The sequence below is a fragment of the Manis pentadactyla genome, chromosome 3, assembly GCF_030020395.1.
Source record: "Manis pentadactyla isolate mManPen7 chromosome 3, mManPen7.hap1, whole genome shotgun sequence".
Taxonomy (NCBI): domain Eukaryota; kingdom Metazoa; phylum Chordata; class Mammalia; order Pholidota; family Manidae; genus Manis; species Manis pentadactyla.
Window position 1 is genome coordinate 101134227 of NC_080021.1, and position 24549 is coordinate 101158775.

Sequence of the window (24549 nt, forward strand, 5' to 3'; positions counted from 1 at the left end):
TGAGTTTAGGTTTTTCTAATGCCCTCCATGGTATCAGGATGGTTACATCTAAAACTGCATTCCTGACCATACTCTTTAGGAAGAACTGAATTGTAAATCATTCGTGCCCTGCTGTGGAATTTCTGTTAATGTATTTTAAACAAACAGGTTACATGTACTGGGTGGACGTATTAGTGTCCACTGGAAGACAGGCCACTGAGTCTCCAAGTTACAACAATTGTGCTGCAAGAAAGGTTATGGACAGAAACAGCCTGGTGGCTCTACAGCCTGGGCGCTCAGGGTGCCACTGGATCTGCAGCTCAGATTCTGGCTTTGCTACAGTTCCTACTTTGCCCCTGAAACCTTGACTTCACAAAACCTGCAAACAAAAACGACAATTCTAAGATGGTTGTGAAAGTTAACTATGAGAAGCCTCTCTGCAGTCACAAAATAAAACTTCTTATAACAGATTAATAAACAGAAAATGCCCATTGTTTCTGGTATTTTCTGATGCCATTATCTTTTTACCAGGAACTACACTGATCTGTGGTTTGCTGGTGGGTTTCAACTATTTCTATTTTGGATAAAATGGGCAGATTTCTAAGAGGACAAGTGGCACTTGTGATAGATGGAAAAAAATACATAGACTTTTGTTATGTAGCTTCAAATGACCTCCCCGCCCCCATACACACAAATCCAAAGTTTTGCATTATTATAAAAGAAACTCACTTTAGTTTGAGATATATAGCCCCTCTCTCCAAAAGGCCCTTCTCTTCATTCCACACAAGCATCCCAGTGCAAAAGCACAAACACATGTGCCCATGCACACACACAGACATGCCTGACACACTCACCTTACCTTTACATCTGTGGGAACATCACTCTATTATGACCTCTATTACTGACAATGGACCAGGACAAGTCTGATTTTCCTTTCCTTTAACATTTAATCACTCTCCCTTCCCAGACTTTACTGACAAAGAAAAAAAAGGGGGGGTGCAGCAAAAGGATGGATATCGAGTGTACATACCTGACACAAAAGTATAAAACCACTGGTCCTGACTTCTTGGGGAAGTCATGTTCCAATACTCTCCGATCTAGCTGAAGCCAGTTTAAGTGTCCTCTGAGGAAAAGAGAGACAAATTGGTTAGGGCTTTGGATGTTGCTGAAGTATCCTGTGATGAAGGTATGTGTGTAGCCCAATGTACCGGATCACAGATAAACATGGACTTCACCTCACTAAGTCTTCAATATTAGAAGAACCCCAAGGAATTTATCTGGGGAATACTGAATCAGCAGCAGAAACCATGTGACACGAGGGAGAAGAATGACAATCAGAAAGTCTGGGCTTTGAGACCTCTACCCGTTTCCCAGACTGCATTCGGAGTGTTCTCATTGTTTGTCTCCTGTCCTGAAGCCCTTACCTCCGCACTCCTGACTGCCTTTCTTCCTGGAGGACTCAAAACACTATTTAGAAACATGTTAGCAATCTTTACAACATCTTGCTGGAAGCGCATGGGGTAAAAAGGGAATCACAGAGAGCTCTTTAAGAAATTAAACTTAAACCTATCTTATGACCCAGACAATCTACTCCTAGGTAATTTACCCAAGAGAAATGGAAGCATAAATCCATGCAAAGGCCTTTACACACACATTCAGAGACACTTTATTTGTAATAACTCAAAACTTGAAACAACAAAAATGTTTATCAACAGGGGAATAAGCAAATTAGTGGAATAAGACACAACAGTTAACTACGATGTATACAGCAACATGGATGAGTTTCAATTATGCTGAGTGAAAGAAGCCAGAGGAAAAAAAGGGTATGATTTCATTTACACATGACTGATTACATGATGACATTTATGGTTCCATTCATATAAAACGCTAGACAAACTACAGTGACAGAAAGCACACTGGTGGTTCCCTGGCGGGGGGTGGGGGGTGTGGTTGGCTAAGAGGCAAGGATTTGGGAGCATGAGGTAAATTTTGGGAGGGATGGATATGCTCATTATCTTGATGGTGGTGATGGTTTCATGGGTATAGACATGTCAAAACTTACCAAATTGCACACTTGAACATGTGTATTTATTGTGTATCAATTTTACCTCCTTAAAGCTATTTATGCAGTGAACCAGTGATGTTTGATGACATACAAATGGACTCACTTGAGCATTTCTTCCTTCCTTCTCACTCTCTCTTTTCCTTTCATAATTAGTAACTGACCATCTTCTCTGAAAAAGGGTCTGGAGATGCAACAGTGAGCAAAACTGGTATGATCCCTATTCCCCTTGAATTTCTATTCTTGAAAGGAGACAAGATACTCAAATGCTATTTTCATAACTAACTGCATGATTACTCATCATATTAGGACCATGAGTTATGAGAACATGGAAGACACTGGAGAGGGTCTAGGGGTCTGAGAACACTGCCTGGTGTCTGGGTGAGATTTGAAGAATGAAGAGCTGACTCAGCAAAGGGGAAAGGGAACCACTTTCCAAGCAGCAGGGCTGGTATGTGCAAAGGCCCTAAGGTGGGAAGAAACCTAGCACCTTCATGCCATGTGAGTAGAAAGGGATGAGGCTAGAGGGGGTAGAGACTAGCTGCCAGGGCCTGGGAGACCGTGATGAGGTTGGTCTTTGAACAGTGAGGTAGAGCCGTGGAGCAAGTATGCAGATGAATTGACCCTTTTCTCCCCCTTCTCTCCTCACCCAATCTCAGTCCACCAACCTGGAGGCCTGAGTTCTACAATTACTGAACATGTTATATCATCACATGTTGAACAGACACAGACAATGCAGGAACTCTCCTCAGGTGACTGTTGCTGTGTAACATCCATGTTTATAAAGCACCACATGCATGTGAAATTCTAGTTCTGAAGCCACCACTTCTGGCTGCAGAAGGGCTTTATTAAAATATTTTCTGCTCACTGTATTGGGTTCAAAATCACATCTCTTGCACCCAAGAGTATCAAGGACTCCTCACCATACAGGACCTTTTCTTTCCTGTGTTAACATCTCATGGTCTCAACATCAAGTCCCTTCCTCAAACAATTTTTTTTTTTCTTTAAATCAGGGTGGGATTGGGAGCAAAGAGATAAAGAAGCATTTTCTCCCCACAGTTTAATTAAGAGATGCCTGATAGCTTGGTTTTCATTATTCTCATTGATTTTTCATTTGAGAATTCACAACAGTGCATTTGCCAGTAAAAAAGCAAAGAATAAAAAATGTTCCAGCAGACACTCGAAAGTGTTTTTGTTATTTGCTTGACTGATAACTATCTTTAAAGCTGAGCAAGATAACACTCATTTGGTTTATAGTGCAATAGGTCAAACTGTTGGGTCAGTAATAAATATGCAATTCCTTCTGGGCAACAGAAATTGGATGCATTTATTTAACAGATTGCTTTTAGCTTCTACATTTAATACAAATAGATTTTTGGTTCAAGTGTTGGCACCTTCAATACAGATGGCCTTAAGGAGGGCTTTCATAGAGTTACTGGAGGGTGGAGGTGTATGATAAGTCTATTTAAACTGATCACTTCTTGGACCCCAGGGGAGAATGGCACTTCCAAAGAAAGCCCAAGCAAAGACTATAAAATTCTTACAGATATCACTGGCTGGGGGTGGGGTGGGGGCTGGAGCTCTTCAAATGCTGGAATGTTAGCTACTTAGTGTCCTGACTCAGACGTACATGTGCTCATCAAGGACAGCTTAGGGACTGATTTAGCTAGAAATGCTCAAATAGTGGCCTGAAGGGTGTGAGTGTGAATGAGTTTGTGTGTGTTGTGTGTGTGTGTGTACGTGTGTGTGTGTGTGTGTGAGAGAGAGAGAGAGAGAGAGAGAGAGAGAAAGAGGAGAGTGAGTGAGCCTACACCAGAGACACACACACAGAAAAATTAAGACAAGGGTTAGGTATATTGGGAAGACCAGATTACTAAATCATGGGCTATCTGGTTCAGTTGAATTTGTGGGTTTAGTTTTTTATTTATGGAGGAATTGCTTGGTCCACTATTTCCCCTTAAGGCTCTTCCAAATATTCTTTTATAGCACCTTTTATACTATATCTTATATAAACTAAAAATATAAACCCTACCAGGGATCAAAGCCTAGTTATTTCTGTATTTCCAGGGCTGAATGGTGGATGCTAAACAAACATTTGTTAAGGAATGAACACACAGCCTTCACATAAGCCCCACAGATCACTGTTGTGGATTCAGTGACGGCCATCCATGTAGAGACATGGTCCCTGCCCTAAGTATCTCCTTATCCAGGGAGAATTCTGTCTGCTCACCTAGTCCAGGATCCAAGTGAACTATATTACTTGCATTGGGAAGGAAAAGTTCAGGACAAAGCCTGGATCCCTAAGGCCTCCTCAGTTAGCCCCATTCTATGTAGCTGTACACAGAAAGAGTCCTGCTGAAGCCCTTTCCTGTTACTAAATTGGAGGCCTGGCAGTCTGCACAGCTGTCTCCGGGGTGGGGGTGGGGGGATGAACGCTGAATACCTTGTTCCCAGAAGTAACTATTACGACCCAGATACAGAGGTTGTAGCCATTGATTTTTCTCCCCAGTCTCATGGTACAGGGCATGGAGATGACTGGAAACCCCAAACCTATTTCTAAATAAATTACCTTCCCAGAGCTGTACCTTGTTTCTTCGATAATTAGAAATTGCTTTAAGACTTTATTTTTAAATTGTAGATAAGCTTGAGACTGACAATGCCCATCAACTAGACCCTTTGCAGGTGTCTGGGCCAATGCCAGTCACAGTCCTACTCAAGAGATGCAAAGACTCAAGGACAGAGGCAGATAATTCTCCCCACTGTCCCAGCATGGGGTCGACAAATGCATTTCCAGTGCATCTGGGTATTCCGGTGTCTTGCCAATGGGTTTCAGCCCCAGGCAAGTTCACTATGGATTCAATGTGACCAAATAAATGACAGTAGAACGTTCTTGGGATGAAAGGGTTACACCCAACTTTATTTCCATGGTAGCAGGTCAATCACTAAAATCTCATTCACTCAGAGCAAGTCTGCATGCAGCAAGCCAGTCTCTGCCTCTGGGCCTCTCTGCCTGCACAGCCATCCTCTGGGCCTCTGTCCTTGGCGCTGTCACCACTCCAGCCTCTGCTCTGCTCTCCTGCAGCCTTGCAGCCGTGCCACCATGTCACCCAGAGCACTGGGCGGAGCTCTTTATATACAGTCAATAGCAACGTATTGCCCACACGTGTGTAGTGAGCTAGCCAACCAGGGCCAGGTGAGAATCTTGGCCACAGGAACTTTCATTTTATCCACATCCAGACCTTGATCTGGATAAATCATACTCCCTAAACAATACCAATCAATGACTCAATTAATTGAAACATATAATGTTATGAAAAAATCCTTAGTTGGTTCTTAACCTAGGATTCTAGCTTCAAAGTGTCTGTGAGCCCTCTAAAATTTAAGCATAAATTATTTTATGTGTAAACTTTATAGAGGCAATGGAATGTAACTTCTTAACAAATGTCACAGGGGTCTGGGATTAAATAAGAGGTTACCAACTGCTCATTTTTTTAACGTGAAATTATGAAACGTGAAAATACATTCTAACTGTATCTAACTTTTAAAATGTGCAGTGATGGCTAAACAAGTTTCTTATCTATATCCCTCAACCTTCTCCATACTTCTTCAGGGTTTTCATTACATGGATACTTATTTACGGCATTTGACACACAATTCTTAAAATTTATGATGGAGATTCAAATTAAGACAAATATATTATGGCAATCATTGCTTCAATTTAAGGAGTATTTGACTATTTCTGTTAGAATAGCCTCAAAGGTGCTTAGCTACAACTTTTTATAATGGGATCCTCTGCCAACAATTAAGAAAAAATTTTTAATTAAAAAGTTGGTTGTTAAGGGTGTTCAACTTATGTGAACTTAAGTCCAAATTCATCTAACTGTATACATTACATATGTGCAGTTCTTTGAGAACAGATCAGATAACTCAAAGTAGAGCTTTATTGATTTAAATTATGCAACAAGAACCATGAGTTCTGGAAAAAAACAAAACAAACTAAAACAAAACAAAACAAAATAACATAGGTGTTAAAATAGCAATGTAAACATTTCAAAAATAAAATGTAAAAATAACTTACCTTCAAAGATGGCTGCCAATGTTTGATAAATGAAAACCTCACCTATCCTATTTGTACTCACAGAAACAATAAATCTGAACTTCTGAGCTGGTTCTCAAACTGTTAGGTTTCCAGAATCTGTCTGGGATGGAGAGAGTCTGTAACTTTGCAGGTCCCTGGCATATGTCGTGATTGGCCCCAAATATTCAAAGTCTGAGTGAACTTATTAGCTTCTCTTCTTGGATCTGGAGCAAGGAAGTAGAGGAAACTTACTCCAATGTTCCTCTGTCTTAGAACAGGGGTTTTCAAACTTGGCTATATATTAGAGTCAACTGGAGAGCTTTGAAAAATCTTGATGCTTAGGCCAGGCCAGGACCAATTAAAATCAGAATTCTAGGGCTGGGCCCTAGGCAATAGTAGTTTACAAAGTGTCTCACGTGATGCCAAATGAGCAGCCAAGGTTGAGAACCATGACTAGCAAAACGTAATTGTTTTAAGATCAAATTTATACCAGGCTCTTTACTTCAGACTGTTTTCAAGGCTGCCAAAATGTCACTGATTGCATGTATCTGTAGCTCTTTTTATTAGGGCAGAGTTATAAAAATAAAAGGGGCCAAATGCAATTGAATCTTAAAACAGAAAAAGACATTTGTGGAAAAACTGGTGAAATTTGAATAAAGTCCATAGTTTAGTACCAATGTTAATTTTTTAGTTTTGATAAATGTAACATGGTTTGTGTGGATAAAATGAAGGTTCCTGTGGCCAGGATTCTCACCTGGCCCTGGTTGGCTAGCTCACTACACATGTGTTGGCAATACATTGCTATTGGTCTATATAAAGAGCCCTGCCCAATGCTCTGGGTGACACGGTGGCACGGCTGCAGGAGAGCAGAGCAGAGGCTGGAGTGGTGGCAGCGCCGAGGACAGAGGCCCAGAGGACTGCTGTGTGGGACGACTGTGCAGAGAGGCCCAGAGGTGGAGACCAGCTTGCTGCATGCAGACTCGCTCTGAATGGGTGAGATTTTAGTGACTGACCTGCCACTGTGGAAATAAAGTTGGGTATAACCCTTTCACTCCAAGAACATTCCACTGTCATTTCTTTGGTCACATTGAATCCATAGTGAACTTGCCAAGGGCTGAAGCCCATTGGCAAGACAGTTTGCAAGATATTAACACTGGGGAAGAGCAGGGTGGGGGGTTGGTGAATTATAGATATAAAGGGTATCTCTGTGTTATCTTTGGAACTCTTCTGCAAGTCCAATTCTTTAAAAATAAAAGTTAAAAAAATTAAATTACAAAGGAGAAGACAGAGCTAGTATTAATGCTGCAAAATTGTGGACTAGTCATTAATATTAAATATCCCTGGGGAATAATGTGTTGCACTGTGGATTTTAGACACTTTACTAAAGAATACAACTTATAGTGAGAGAGAAGCCTAGAGAAACTTCCAATTTGCTGTCCACGTTGTGCTTTCTACATCTTTTCTGCAGGCCCATCCAGATCCTACCAAATGTCACCAGCAGCAGGTTATATTAAAAGACTCACTGACAACATATGACCTAAAAGTCATATATTCTATAATAAGGAATTATAACACTGCTGGTAATACCTCACATTTGGACAGTACTTTATAAGCATTTTCCAAATATTAGTCTTGCTTGAATAGCATTAGGAAATAGATAAATACATAGGGTATTCCATGGGCTGTAATAAAGGATGAAACTTCTGCATTTTATTATAAAATAACAGTGTACCTCCCGCATAAATCAGATACGCATGCACACACACACGGTGGGGACACATATCACAAGGCTAGCACTTACTGACATATGATCACTGACCTAGACTGAGTGTCACCCACAGGCCCTACTTTGGGGTGGCAGCTGGCATTCTTCTTCCCTTTCCTAACGGAAAAGGAGAGACATTACATGACCGTGGAGGTTGGCCCCAGGTGTCGTCAGGCTGTGACTGACTATGCCCTGAGTCACAACCATCCCCTTTGTCTCTGTCCTCTAGTCCGACTCCCCTGGGTGCCCTGGTTCTCGGTTTCCTCTGGCCGCTGACACCACTCACAGCGCAGCGCCCTGTGAGTCAGGCCCTTTCTGCCAGTTCTTTTTCAGGAACCACCTGCCAGCTGTAGCTCTTTTCTGCTGACCTCCTGCCAGTGGCCCCCAGGTCGTCTGTGCAGAAGATGGCTCACACCCTCTTCGCCACTGTCTCCCACACAGCCCCCCCCCCCACCTCCGCTTTTCTCGAGCCTGGCCTCCCCTCCCAGCTTCCCCGGCCGGCCTGTGAGCCGGAGAGCTGAGACCGGCGCAGCGGGCTGTGCTGTGCGCCCTCACTCTCCTTTCTGTGCCGGGTGGTTTTGTGCCATGTCTCTCCTGGGAGGAGAGTGACTTTCTGCCTTACGATCCGTTCCTTCTGTCCCGTGCTGTCTGAAACCTGACTAAGAACATTCTCGCAGGCGCAGTTCTTCCCTGCCGGCCTGGAACAATGTGCTCATTCTTTGAGTCTTGCTCATTGAAAGGGAAGTCTAACTGGGACTCATCTAGAGTTCCTGGGATCTTTCAAAAGAGTAAACATACTTGGGAAATGTGAACAATGGGATATAATTAACTGAAATTTCTGGTTTCCTTTTAATTAGTGAATAGCAGTTTAGGGGGTTTATAATGATTCTCAAGAGAAAGGGTAGAAAAAGTAGCTGTTCTCCATGTATATTTGTTTTAAGGCATTTTGTGTTTTTTATTACAGTACTGGCGCCTAGTTACCCACCCAGCCCTCCAGTTCACAGCCCTGGTTGCTTGGCCCCCACTGCAGGCACAGTGATCCTTTAAGACCGGGGCAAACACTCCTACCTTCCTCTGGCTCAGAAACCTCAGGATCCAAGGCCAGGGGCCCACCTGGCATCTGCTGGCTTCCTGAGGAAGATGGCTGTGCTCCTCTGGCCTGCTCCCTGATTGCACCATGGCCTGAAATGTTGCTAATTTACAGGGCGATCACAGGTTCCAGTCTGCTGGAGACAGTTCTGATTTACACACTCACCCTCTTACTCAGTGTCCCGTTTTGGGTATTAATCAGATGGCCACCCTGGCCATTTGTAGCTCCCGAGGCTAAATGGATCCATGTGCAGCTACTTCTGATTGCCTCGCCTACTGATCAATGTGGATGCCTCCTGTCCTTGCTTCTGAGGCCCTCCTGCACCATTCTATTGAAGGGACATGGCTACCCCTTACTGTCTTATGCAGCCACAAATCTAACCCTGATCCACTAGTATTTTAGGAAATTATCTCTATAATTCTAAAGATTTGGAGTGTATATACAAAGAAAGAAAGAAAATTAGGAAGCATTTGCTTAGAACACCTTATTCTTATCTAGGAATCTATGCAGGTATTTGCTGTATCTTTTGAAAACAGTTTATTAAGAAGGAAATTGAAATTTTAGGACAGATCCCTTACTTGTGTTACAAAACACCACTTACAGAGCCAAACTGAGAACGGTTGCAAGCAAATGTACTTTTCATCACATGAGTAATTTCAATTTTTGAATTTTATATTTGATTTCAGCCTAAATTCTGAAAATGCACAGAAACTTTTCTGAATTTTGAATCAAATGCACTTTCTGTTATTGTTATTCCAACACCAGAGAGAGATGTTTAATTTCTAGAAGTTTTCATTTAATGTTAATAGAAAACAAAACCCATACAAATAATGTTAATAGAAAACAAAACCCATACAAATCCACTTAAAGAAAAATAAACATTTGGGTTCAGAACATGAACCTGCCTGATTATAATAAGAAGCAGTTTACCTAATAATTTCATAATGTCAGCATCACCCTAATTATATCCTTTGGCTGTTCCAGGCATGATCACAAGGCCTTTGAAATTCAGATGATGAACTTGGACTGACCCCATCCCACAGGACCCAAGTGGCCTGCAGCTGAGCTCGCTGTTGATGGCTGGGCCTATGCATTTTCAGGTTCGGCACTTTCCTCCAGGTTCTGAGGGCTGGGGGAGGCACTTACGTCTCATCTGTGAAGGCTATTCCAAAGTATTCCTTTTCCTTCAGGTTGAAGTGAGATGCCACAAGGTCAAGCAGCTCCTTGGCCAAAAGCTTGGGCTGGAGGGGGAATAAAATGAAACAGCGTCAGTGAGTAGAAACTTCCTAAAACATGCAATCTTGGGTTTATATAATTTTTAAAACAGAATGTCTCAAAGCTCAAGTGTATCAATGCAAATGAGTTTTATAAAACCCAAAGGAATAGACAAGGAGGACACCACTGTGCGATCGGCCAAGTCTGGGGCCACGGAGGGACGGAGCCCTTCACCTCATTTCCTAGTCCCCTGTACTGTCACAAATGGTACTTGCTCTTTGGCAGGGCTGTCGAACACTATGGCACTTCTTCCCCATGCAGGAGAACATTTGCATTGAATTGACAGGAAGAGGCCTTATTTAAATATACATACATTTAACATATACTCATTTAGTGTTTGCTGTGTGCCAGGCCCCGTTCTTCAGCCCTTTAGCAGCACCAGCATCTTCGAGGCTATCCTCGTCACAGCCTCTGAGGTGGTCCTTTGAACGGACCCCCTGGATGGGGAGGAAACGGGCACCTAGAGATTAAACAAGTGTTGGGACTGGGATTTGAATTCTGGCTCCAGAGACTCTTACCCTCCACCACCCCATCTGCTCCCATAATTTATGATCCAAACAATAAAAGTACCCTGGGGCAAGAAATGTTAAAATTAAGGCCAAAGAACCTTGGGAATAGAATTTAAGAATAAGCAGAAAATTGGCCCTCCATTTGCCTTTCCAAAGGAGAACAGTCTTTACCTAGGAATGTTTTTGTCATAAACTCTTCCTTAAACATCTCTGCCTATCTGAAGGAGGGCACCAGAGCTTTAGGCCTGAAATCAGGGTAGCTGACTGTACTGTCAACACATCATTCACCCGGTCTGTCTGTCCTGATGGCCACAGAACACCAGGCTCTGAGGTGCGGGGAGGGGGGAAAGGCCGTCCCATGCAGACATGGTGCTAAAGGGAATACTTATTTCTAAGCTAGCTTCCAGGTCAGTATTCTGCAAATGCAATGCCTTTACAACAATCACTCATTCCAACTGTACTTTCTGGATCTCCAAGGCTCCAAGCTCAGAATAAAGATTCCAGAATAAAAAGTATGTGTGTGCGTGTGTGTGTGTGTCCCTGTGTGTGGATGTGTAGTTGTGCACATTAATATATGCCCTTCCTGGGTGTATTTCCTAATCTGGTGGTTACTCTGTTGAATTTCTCTGTTAGAAGAATGGATAGGACATGTAAACCAAGAGTTACCTGGCTATTTGCATTCTCATTTCACTGTATGGGTGCTGCTGTGGTCTGCATTCTTGTTACTCCAAATTCATATATTGATGCCCCAGCCCCCAATGGGACAGTACTTGGAGACGGGGCCTTTGGGAGGTGATTGGGTTTACAGGAGGTCATGAAGGTGGGACCCTATGATTAGGTCAGTGCCCTTATAAGAAGGGACACCAGAGAGATTGCTTGATCTCTCTTTCTCTCTCTCCCATGTGAGGACACAGGGAAAAGGCTGCTGTCTGCAAGCCAGGAAGAGGGCCCTCACTAGAATGAGACCAGGGTTGGCATGGGGGGACTTGGACCTACAGCTTCCAAAAGTGTAAGAAATTTCTGTTGCTGAAGCCGTCCAGTCTGTGGTGGTTTGTTGCGGCAGACTGAGCTAATACAGGTGCACTTCCTTTACTTCAACAAATTACTGAGTGTCTCCCCTGTGCAGGGCACTAGCCAGTGCTACAGCAGATGCAAAAACAAGCAGCGTGTAGCTCCCACCAACAGAGGCACTTATGAGGGACACAGAGTAAGAGCTAATGTTCATTTAAAAAAGCCAAAGCAATGTTTCTCCTTTGCTGCCTCACTCCTAGGCTCACAGGTGGCAGCCTATGGGCCTCAATGACCATCAGTTCACCAATGACAACAGACAGAGGCGATGGGAGTGGGTTTGAGGCTAGGGCAGAGCTTCCTCTCCCCAGAAGACATAAATCAATAGAAGAATCCATCTTAATGAATCAACACCACCTGATTCTTTATTCTTCTGTTCACACACAAAAAAGCAGTTTCTGTAAGCAAGGGGAATTCAAGATTTTATGCAAGATTGTCCTTCATCAATAGCAGAAATCTACCATGAGGAAATGCAGTGGAGCGTGCCTCATCTCTCAGAACGTCACTGATCAACTACAAAGCTGAATCTAAGAGAAGGGGGCTTGAGGAGCTTCAAGTTGTGTTTATTATGGGCTCCTGTAGGCTCTGTTGCCAGTACCACCTCCACCTCCAAAAAGTACCTGGCTGCCCAAATAAAAAGCATTTAATGTAGAGCTTGTGACCAAATATTAAACAGTATGGTTGATTTTTAAACTGTAACATACTGTAATTTACCTGTCCAAATGACTGCCATTCCCTTCAAAGTAGTCACAATATTTCTATGATAACTGCTATTTCTTACAACACTTTTTATAATCTTTAGGGTTTGACTTTGAAGCTTGTGTCACATTTGTGAAAGTATCCCCACCAGTGATAAATCTTGCACTCAGAGTGGATCTGATTTTTTTTCAAATGGCAAGTGGGTTTTCTCAACTGGACTCAAAGTCCAGTCTAGTGAGTGGGGACAGAGGGAGTGGAGAAGATGAGCAGCCTGGGTCAAACTGGTTTCATAAAATGAAGTGTGGCTATAAAGTAATTATTGTAGGTTTGTGGGGCTCATGGTGAGGTTTCCAGCCCAAATTTGGAAATGACAGAAATAAGAGTTCCTTTTCTTTGAGAGTTAAACTTTAAAGCCAATATCTCAATAAAATTTGTCAGAGATGAATATATTTACCCAGGAAGTGAAAGAATTACTCGTAGGGCTGGTATAGTTTAACTATAACATGATTAAATACAGTAATTGTTCCATAGGGTGGGCAGGGGTGAATGGAAGGTGGTGTGTCAGGGCAGGGAGTGGAAGGGCAGTTTGGAAAGGAGAGATGAACTAAAAGCAAATGTGGTCACTTAGCCACAAGCCTTGACCACCAGATATAAGAGGTCAGGCCTTTCACATGGCAGAAATGGGCACAAGGGGCTACATCAGCTGCTCATATGAAACACTCAAATTACCTACTTAACTCATTCTTCTAATTCAATATCTTTTAAAGAAGTGGCTGAGGCATTGCTATGTCCTAGATAGAGTGTGAAGTACTCTCCTATATGACTGCATTACTATCTAAAATAGATGTAAAACTTGAATTCCGTGTAAAATCTTGAATTCCCTGTTGGCAACATAAATTACCTTTTCACTTTTTCAAATTTTAGTGTGAACAGAAGTATAGAATATTAGATGGATTCCCCTGTTGCTTCATGTCTTCTGGGGAGAGGAAGCTCTGTCCTAGCTTCACGCCCACTCCCATCATCACCTTTGCCAATGGAGATCCTGAGACTTGGTGATGGGCGGCAGGCTGTCCTTGGTCTCACAGCAAAGCCAGGACGGCCTCAAAGGCCACGTGTACAACCCCTCTGAATCCTGCCCCTACTTCCTGAGAGGGAGGTCAAGGATCATGTGCCCTGAGGGCCCTGTCTGGCTGAGGGTTATATCTCCCACTTGAACCAATACACTGATGTTATGGATTTACACATCAGTGCTTTGAACTTGGTAAAGGTGAGTCTTCCCCTGAGGATGAAAAATCAGGTTTCTGAGCATGTAGGGCTCCAGAACTGACACAACACACTGGAGAAGTCGCCAGAGGAAGGGATGCCACTCTAGGAGCTCCACGGTGACACAGACCTGTGATTTCAGCCTGGCACCAGAGCCCTTTTTATATTTCAAGTTCTTCAGCAAGAAAATGAAGGAAACTAAAAAGCTCTGAGCAATAGCAGCATCACTAGACTAAACTGTATCATCTCAAACTCTTAAAATTTTAAAGGATTGTACCTATTTACACATACTTTTGGTTAAAAAATAAAAAAAGGTTAGTCCCATTACTTTATACAATAGTTATCATAGATCATATGCACCACTCTCAATGAAGAAAAGCCTAAATTTATTACCCACAATTTACAAATGGGGAAATGTAGGCACAGAAGGGGAAGATAACAGATCCTAGAAAACACAGAGCAGAAAATCTAAACAGACCAATTACCAGCAACGAAATTGAAGCGGTAATCAAAAAATTACCAAAGAACAAAACCCCCGGGCCAGATGGATTTACCTCGGAATTTTATCAGACATACAGGGAAGACATAATACCCATTCTCCTTAGAGTTTTCAAAAAAATAGAGGAGGAGGGGATACTCCCACACTCATTCTATGAAGCTAACATCACCCTAATACCAAAACCAGGCAAAGACCCCACCAAAAAAGAAAACTACAGACCAATATCCCTGATGAACGTAGATGCAAAAATACTCAACAAAATATTAGCAAACCGAATTCAAAAATACATCAAAAGGATCATACACCATGACCAAGTGGGATTCATCCCAGGGATGCAAGGATGGTACAACATTCGAAAGTTCATCAACATCATCCACCACATCAACAAAAAGAAAGACAAAAACCACATGATCATCTCCATAGATGCTGAAAAAGCATTTGACAAAGTTCAACATCCATTCATGATAAAAACTCTCAGCAAAATGGGAATAGAGGGCAAGTGCCTCAACATAATAAAGGCCATCTATGATAAACCCACAGCCAACATTATATTGAACAGCGAGAAGCTGAAAGCTTTTCCTGTGAGATTGGGAACGAGACAGGGATGCCCACTCTCCCCACTGTTATTTAACAGAGTACTGGAGGTCCTAGCCACGGCAATCAGACAAAACAAAAAAATACAAGGAATCCAGATTGGTAAAGAAGAAGTTAAACTGTCACTATTTGCAGATGACATGATACTGTACATAAAAAACCCTAAAGACTCCACCCCAAAACTACTAGAACTGATATTGGAATACAGCAAAGTTGCAGGATACAAAATCAATACACAGAAATCTGTGGCTTTCCTATACACTAACAATGAACCAACAGAAAGAGAAGTCAGGAAAACAACTCCATTCACAATTGCATCAAAAAAAATAAAATACCTAGGAATAAACCTAACCAAAGAAGTGAAAGACTTATACTCTGAAAACTACAAGTCACTCTTAAGAGAAATTAAAGGGGACACTAACAGATGGAAACTCATCCCATGCTTGTGGCTAGGAAGAATTAATATCGTCAAAATGGCCATCCTGCCCAAAGCAATATACAGATTTGATGCAATCCCTATGAAACTACCAGCAATATTCTTCAATGAACTGGAACAAATAATTCAAAAATTCATATGGAAACACCAAAGACCCCAAATAGCCAAAGCAATCCTGAGAAAGAAGAATAAAGTAGGGGGGATCTCACTCCCCAATTTCAAGCTCTACTATAAAGCCGTAGTAATCAAGACAATTTGGTACTGGCACAAGAGCAGAGCCACAGACCAATGGAACAGACTAGAGAATCCAGACATTAACCCAGACATATATGGTCAATTAATATTTGATAAAGGAGCCATGGACATACAATGGTGAAATGACAGTCTCTTCAACAGATGGTGCTGGCAAAACTGGACAGCTACATGTAGGAGAATGAAACTGGACCATTGTCTAACCCCATATACAAAAGTAAACTCAAAATGGATCAAAGACCTGAATGTAAGTCATGAAACCATTAAACTCTTGGAAGAAAACATAGGCAAAAACCTCTTAGACATAAACATGAGTGACCTTTTCTTGAACATATCTCCCCGGGCAAGGAAAACAACAGCAAAAATGAACAAGTGGGACTATATCAAGCTGAAAAGCTTCTGTACAGCAAAAGACACCATCAATAGAACAAAAAGGAACCCTACAGTATGGGAGAATATATTTGAAAATGACACATCTGATAAAGGCTTGACGTCCAGAATATATAAAGAGCTCACACGCCTCAACAAACAAAAAACAAATAACCCAATTAAAAAATGGGCAGAGGAACTGAACAGACAGTTCTCCAAAACAGAAATACAGATGGCCAACAGACACATGAAAAGATGCTCCACATTGCTAATTATCAGAGAAATGCAAATTAAAACTACAATGAGGTATCACCTCACACCAGTAAGGATGGCTGCCATCCAAAAGACAAACAACAAATGTTGGCAAGGCTGTGGAGAAAGGGGAACCCTCCTACACTGCTGGTGGGAATGTAAGTTAGTTCAACCATTGTGGAAAGCAGCATGGAGGTACATCAAAATGCTCAAAACAGACTTACCATTTGACCCAGGAATTGCACTCCTAGGAATTTACCCTAAGAATGCAGCAATCAAGTATGAGAAAGATCAGTGCACCCCTATGTTTATCGCAGCACTATTTACAATAGCCAAGAATTGGAAGCAACCTAAATGTCCATCGATAGATGAATGGATAAAGAAGATGTGGTACATATACACAATGGAATACTACTCAGCCATAAGAAAAGGGCAAATCCTACCATTTGCAGCAACATGGATGGAGCTGGAGGGTATTATGCCCAGTGAAACAAGCCAAGCAGAGAAAGAGAAACACCAAATGATTTCACGTATCTGTGGAATATAAGGAATAAAACTGCAGAATCACAGAATCACAGAACTCAAGAATGGACTAACAGGTACCAAAGGGAAAGGGACTGGGGAGGAGGGGTGGGTAGGGAGGGATAAGGGGGGGAGAAGTAGGGGGGTATTAAGATTAGCATGCATGGGGGGGTGGGAGAAAAGGGAGGGCTGTACAACACAGAGAAGGCAAGTAGTGATTCTACAACATTTTGCTATGCTGATGGACAGTGACTGTAAAGGGGTTTATAGGGGGGACCTGGTATAGGGGAGAGCCTAGTAAACATAATATTCGTCATGTAAGTGTAGATTAGTGATACCAAAAAAAAAAAAAGGCAGTTCCTGTGTGGTAACCTCCAATGAGTTCTACACAAGGGTATAAAGGGCATATAAAAGTGTAGCCAAAGGGTCTGTTTGTGTTTATACAGAGGATCAAAGCCTAATTGGGCTATCCCGAAAACGAACTAAGATACGATATGAAAAAGAACTTCCAACATCAGCACTCTCTGGAAGACTCATGCCAGAAGATGATCATCAAAAAACCCCAACAAAGATCCACGCACTGCTACAGCTGTAGATACACTCATCCCACCGGTTCCTGGACTGCCATGGGAATGATGAAGGAGATATCTAAGCTGGCCTGTTCATACAGTAAAACAACAAATTTGACTGGATCTATACTGTTGGAACTCAACCAAGAATTAGGAGAAGTGCAAATTGTAGCGCTCCAAAATCTTACAACTACAGACTATTTACTGTTAAAAGAACATAAGGGATGTGAACATTCCCCAGGAATGGGTTGTTTTAATTTGTCTGATTTCTCTCAGACTGTTCAAGTTCAGTTGGACAATATCCACCAATCATAGATAAGTTTTCACAAATGCCTAAGGTGCCTAACTGGTTTTCTTGGTTTCACTGGAGATGGCTGGTAATTACAGGTATGCTTTGGTTATGTAACTATACTCCTATTATGTTAATGTGGGTGCGCAATTTAAGTAGTAGCTTAAAACCTATACATGCTGATGTTATTCTACAAGAAGATACATCAAAGAAATAATCAATCTTCCCATGTTTTCTTCCGTCTGCTACTTCTATAGCTTTTCTTCTTCCTTCCTAATTACAACCCTTAAGTAGAATTCGTGCCTCATATCGAATTTACCAAGTATCATAATTCTTCCAAGTGGTAAAGATACCTGAAAACAAATGCTGGGCATAGAAGCTACAGGGCATAAGTATGCAAAGAAGTAAAAAGCTAACCATTTCAAACAATAAGGCTTCTCTCTCACTTACCAACTTTACATTTCCCTGTATGGCCCCGGAAGATGACTGGTTAGCCAGAGACGGGTAAGATTCCTCAAGGGAGGAACAACCTAAGACAGGCACAGTCGCAGGGGGGTCATCAGGTGAGAAATTGGGGATCAGCAGAGGTGAGGCTTAGAACCTCACCCCCCACTGTTCTGAGAGAAATCTTCTGCATACGTGGATGTTTTATTGCCCTTGTCTAGCTTGGATTTACACATAGTCTACAGGTACACACCTGATCATCTACATTTGCTCTCTTACAACACTAAACTATGTTTTCTACCTTTTTCTCGTATCTACCTACCACTTCAGCATTTTATTAAAAATAATAATAATAAAGAGAGAAATGTGGTATCCACATATAAATCAAGTATAAAAATCAAATGAGTATTCATATTTGAACTGACTGTTTATAGTTAATAATGCATGAGCAAAACCGAAAGTTTCTGTGATGACTGCCCTTGTACTGTTCACCATGTAACTTATTCACTATGTAAGAATTTGTTCTCCATGTAAGAACTTGTTTGTTATGCCTCAGAAGATTGGAGGCTGATGAAAATTAGGCTTGGGGTGGATTAATGATTGTGCATTGAGCATTGACTCCCCTATACAGAATTTTATTGTCATTAACAACCATTTGATCAATAAATATGAGAGATGCCCTCACCAAAAAAAAAAAAAAAAAAGTACACACTTCCAATTGTAAAATAAATAAGTAACCGGGATGTAATGTATAGCATAAGGAATATAGTCAAAATATTGTAACAATATTTTGTTACAAGTATGGTGATAGCTGGTACCTAGAAGTACCATGTATATAAATGTTGAATCACTATGTTGTACACCTGAAACTAATGTAATGTAATACTGTGTGTCAACTACCCTTCAATAAAAAATAATTATCTACAAAAAAAAAAAAAAAGAAAACACAGAGGTTACAGATCCTGAATGTTAAGTCTCTTTTAAAGCCACACTCGTTCTTCCACTGTCTTGGTTGCTGGCAACACCCCAGCTGGTGGCCGCGCCATCAGTGAGCTTGAAGAGTTGCCACCGGCCTGATGGCCACGTAGCATAAGTGAGAAGCAAACCTCATTGTTAAGCCACTATGACATCTGGAGTTGTTTGTCATTACAGCATAACCTAGTCTATCCTGACAGATGCAGGCACCAAATCAATTATTCTTTACTGTAAGGCTGGTTTAAAACCATTTAAGGCATCAGCTCCTTGATTTCCTGATCTTGCAAAGTAAGACAATATCCTACCTTAACATGAAGGTGATTAATGACCTACATTGTTCTGAACACTTCTTAAATTCATTTAGAGCAAGTTGCTGGGTAAGTAGAAAGCTTTATGCTATTACGTACTTTGAAGGGATGTTTACAGAACCCTGCTGATTATAATTTGCTAGTGACTTGTGTGCTATAAACATGTGTGTGGCTTTGCAGGGACTGAGCCGGGAGCAAGGCCACAAGTGCGGCCTGTAGCCCAGTATAGGTCTGCGGGTTGGGTGAGCAGAGGCCCCGGGACTGACTGCAGGTGAGGCAAGCTCTGCCTGTCTTGGGTTGGAAGCAGCCTATTCTGGTCACTGGTGCCATCCAGGCCCTATGAGGTCAGATCACATAAGACTGACTTTCTCTCAGCCTGTTATTAACTTTGTTCACTCAAAAGCCTCTACCCTCTCATTTTCTTTTTCTGTCTCAGGCTTCTTTTTTCATTTGTCCTTTATTCCTCTTAATACCTGACAAACAGAATCTCTATATAAATGTCCACTCAAAACGCACTGCCTGGAAGGGGTATGTCGGGGGGACTTGGTGAAGGGGGGAACCTAGTAAATGTTCTTTCTGTAATTGTAGATCAATGATACAAAAAAAAAACAAAACAAAACCGCACTGCCTGGTGGAGCTGCTTTCCAGTGCTAGCATGATGGCCTTTCCAAGGGTAGCAGAGATTGGAAACCTGGGCTTCTCTCACATTTTTCAGGGCAGAGGGCAGAGCAGCTGCCTGTCTGTCTCTGCAGTTGGTCTCTACCTGAAGATCTGAGCTCCCAAGGGCTCTGGACTATTCCTGTGGGAAACCATGCTCATAGTCAGCACATACAAGGTTCCAGAACAGACCCTGCCCACTTCTCAGTCTGTCTTCCAAGATGGGCCGTAATTGGACTGTAATGATCAAAAGGACACATCACATGGGTATGGGGCTACAAAGGACTGTAGGCACATCCTCATGATGGTGACCCTTCCAGGTGACTTCCACGAGCTGCTCGGGCAAAGTCTGGGGAGAGGAATAGGGTGGCAAGGTGGCACCCTTGCTCCTCTCCACTTCTCCCCAGAACATTCTTACCATCACTCTCCTATTACATCACCACTTTCTTCTTCACACGGAGACCTCCTCCAGACAGATGTACATGGACAAACCATATGACCTCTCTGAGCCTCATCAACTAGACTGAGGAACTGGATTCCTGCCCTAAAATATTGTTCTTTATGTTATTATTAAATTTAGTTTCTTCCTTCCTTAAAAGCTGGCCAAACTTCTCAAGGTCTGTTCACCTATTCTAAAGAACTCTGCAGCCTTGCTGGCTTCCCTCTTGATCTCTTAAACTAGTCAGTTAACATGCCCCATGTTTTCTATATGATCCCAGGCAGGTTACCTGATCCCAGGCAGGTTACCTAACCTCTTCGCCTCAGTTTCTTCAGCTGTAAAATGGCGATGATCACCAGTCCCATGTCATAGGGCCATTATGAGGATTAAATGAATTCTACTGATCTGCATAAGGTGCTGAGAATAGTGCCTGGCACAAAAGGAGTGTTCTGTGTGTTCACTGTTTCAGACCCTCCTTACCTCACCTATGTATTATTATAATAATCTTCTAGATGGTATCAAGTTCTATATGCCAGTCTGGTATTTCAGGACACTCTTTGAATCTAGGCCCAGTTTACCTAACCAACCTCACTTCTGCCCAGTTCCCTACAAAAGTACTCATTTCTGTTCAGTGTATTGTATTAGAGAAAAGAAAACACAATCTCATCTTTATTTCCAAACAATGTTCACTTCTTTCAGGAAGCCCTCCTTGACCATCCCACTTCCAAATGGTCTCTTTGTCCTCTGAATTCCTATAGCATCATAGTGCCACATGGACCTCCTTCACCTGTGGCAAGCATGCTCTTGTGTTGTGGTGATTTTAAGTGAAAATTTTTTTAATTACATAAAATACATATAACATAAAATTTACCATCTTAGCCACTTTTAAGTGTACAGTTCATGGTTATGTATATTCACATTGTTGTGCAACCAATCTCCAGAACATTTTCTCTTACAAAATAGAAACTCTGTCCACATTAAGCAATTCCAGCCCCTGGCAACTACATTGTTTGTGTCTATGATTTAACTATTGTAGGGACCTCATGGAAGTACAATTAGCCAGTATTTGTCCTTTCGTGACTGGCTTAACTCAATTAGCATAATGTCCTCAAGGTTCATCCATGTTATAGGTGTCAGAATTTCCTTCCCTTGTACAATTGCATAATATTCCACTGAATGGACATACTACATTGTGTTAATTCATTCATCTGTGGATGGACACTTGGGTTGCTTCCACATTTTGGCTTTGTGAGCAGTGCCACGAGGGACATCGTTGATCTTCTATGGTGTGAGTTGTTGCTTCCTGTAATGGTGGCCCCCCCAAAAGCTATGTTCACTTCCAAATCCCTGGAACCTGTGAATATTCCATTATACTACAAAGGATGTGATGAAAAATCTTGAGAAGAGGAGCTTATCCTGGATCATTATGTGGGCCCCAAATGTAGTCACATGGCTTCTTATAGGAAAGAGGCAGAGACACAGCCACAATAGAAGGCCATATGAAGACGGAGGCATATTTGAGTGACAAAGCCACATGTCAAGGGATGCTGGCCACCAGAAGGTAGAAAAGGCAAGAATGGATTTTCCCCTCAAGCTTCCAGAAGCACAGCACTGCTGACAGCTTGGTTTTGACTTCTGCCTTCCAGAAGGGAGAAAGGATACACCTGTGTTATTTTAAGCATCAAGTTTGTGGCTATTTGCTTTGGCAGCCCCAGGAAACTAATACACACCCTCAAACTAGAACCCCAAAGGTCCCCCAGTGCCTGACATACAGTTCTTAATAGCAGGAAACTCCACATATGCTGGCTGTTTGAGACATGAATAAGCTGGGGTCTCAGTTTAAAGCCCTGCGTTAGAAGTTATGCTCTTTCTGTAGAGCACCCTTGACTTTCTGGGCACGAAAGCCACATTAGGATGTTTTGGTGGAGACACCTTTGTCCCAGAGCTGACCCTCGTCCATCAATGGCAGAATGGCCTTCAACTCAGTGATTTCTTCCCTCCAGCCCTTTCTTGTCATCCACCATTCCCCTGGGGCATCTCACAGATTCTAAATCAAGGGACTTGCCAGTTCTAAATTAACTGCATTTAAAAATTTAAAACATCAAATAGCTCCCATCTGTGCTTCAAGATGGGCCGTGGCCTGATGACTGACCCTCCCCACCCCAGGCCGTCTGGACAGTCCCCCTTCAATGAAGCACACACAGTGACGGCTGGACCCACCCAAGGGTGATTCCCTGTGCTGGTGGAGCGTTTGCAGCTGTGCAGGCATCAGTAAGAGTGGGGAGAAAGCCTGGTCAGTTTGCCCTTTCTTTCCAACTTTTCTGGAATCATAGAGGCAGAGAGGGGGTGAAGAAGGGCTGCTCTGAATAAATGAGTCCTGAGAGCTGCGTCTGTGAGGCCCTGCCTGTCACGGTGTCTCCCAGAGCAGCTGCAAGCCTGTCTTCCCCACCCCTAGCCCCTGGGGCTCTGTGATCAGTGAGTGTGGGCTGTCCACTCTCCCTGGGGGGAGGCTCAGGTGCTGGGGAGAAGGCATGAGGTCGCTCTGCATCCAGACGTGGGGCAGGCAGCACTCCCCTCCCGCTCATCATGCCCTTGAGGCTCTGCTGATTAGCTGGGAGGCTGGCCTCCTTTCCTACCCTCTCTGAGCACAGCCCTGGGTTGCCCTGGGTTCTGTAGTGGTGCAAACAGAGGTTGCTTCCTTCATACAGGCTGACGGGAAGAGCAACAGGGCCTGCGGTCTCCTGGCTCCCAGGCACCCTGCATAGGTAGGGAGGCGTCGTAAAGCAAAGGTCCTGCCAGAGGGAACATCTCTCTATCTCACAGGTCCCCATCCAGCCTGAACCCCACTCATCAGTGGACACCAGACAAATGCTTTACCTTGGCTTAGGAGTGACCAGCAGAACATCTCAGCAAAGCAGCTACAGATGTAGCTGTACTAACAGCTCCATTTATGGGTGCGGCCTCTGCCAAGTGCCACACTAGGTGTTTACACCAACTGACACCCAGGAAGTAGATGCCAGGATTACCCCCATTTGACAGAGGAGCGAGCAGGGCACAGAGACAGGAGTAAGTTGCCAAATGCACAGCTAGTAACTGGCTGTTCTTAACCCTACAGCAAGGTATGCTCAGGTTGCCCGGGAATGCTGGATTATACAATGAGCCAGAGAGACCGCTTACCCAACCCACTTCACTTACCGGGGAGGAAACTATAGCCTAGGGGCCCAGAAGCCTGCCCAAGGACAAGAGGGGTCACCATAGTCACCAGCATCGGTGGGGCCAGGACCTAAGTACCTACCGCTGTCCTGGGGCCCTTGTTTTTCCCACTTAAGTAGGGACTGAGCAGGTCTTTTCAGAAAAGGCTGCAAAGCTCTGAAGCAGGAAGGAAGGAAGGAAAACCAAATATATGAAGGCCCAGGGGCTGCTGGCAGGCACAGAGCTGTCAGTGGCACACACTGCTGAGTCCCGGAGACGCTCGTGCTGCTCTGCCCCCCAGCACAGGCCTCCCGCTGCCGGGCAGGGACTCACTTATATAATCCCATTTGATCTTCAAAACACCACTGCATTATTTTATGGATGGGAACACTGGGGCTTAGAAATGTCAGTGTGCCCACAGTCACGATCCCCCCGGGCACAGAGCATACAAGGGGCTTGAGTCTAGGACTGATTCCAAAGCTTTGGTTTCAGTGACTGGGTACAGATCCAGCAAGAAACAACCAGCACAATCAAGAGGGGTTGGAGGCTGTTTTTTCTAAATCCAGTAGAATTTTGCCTGGCAGTAAGCCCTGGTTTTATCAATATTGCAGCTCTGTCCCCTTGCACAGAACCCGAAACACAGCAGGTGCCTAATAAAGGTGTCTCGTTGGTAGATCTGGGTAGTGAAAGGATCACGTATTTGATTGTTACAGCAGCCTAGCAGGGAAGTAGACTGCACGAGAGCACAGGCCCTACACACGCCCAAGGCTGGTCAAAGCACAGAACCACTAGACAGAGATTGTGGGGCCTCGGGGCTGCACAGGATCAGATACCATAGGCTCAGATGCAGGCGTCTCCAAGTTCCAGTCAAGTGTATGCCTGCAGGCGCCCATGAAGGAGGCCGGAACATCATCTGGCAATGTTACTTGTAAATCCAAGGAAGCATGTGTCGTATCTGTAGTCC

The 24549-nt window shown here is 43.1% G+C and overlaps 1 protein-coding gene across 11 annotated transcripts in view; it reads right to left on the minus strand.

The window, feature by feature from the left end:
- Window positions 1–24549, minus strand: part of FRMD4A (FERM domain containing 4A) — a 573879-nt gene that overhangs the window by 113833 nt on the left and 435497 nt on the right. For all 11 annotated transcript variants that reach the window (XM_036908068.2, XM_036908069.2, XM_036908066.2 and 8 more), the window contains exons 3-4: window positions 10121–10215; window positions 1010–1102 (exon numbers count right to left, since the gene is read on the minus strand). In XM_036908068.2, coding sequence (XP_036763963.2) covers window positions 1010–1102; window positions 10121–10215 — 188 coding nt within the window. The remainder of the gene's footprint in view (window positions 1–1009; window positions 1103–10120; window positions 10216–24549) is intronic.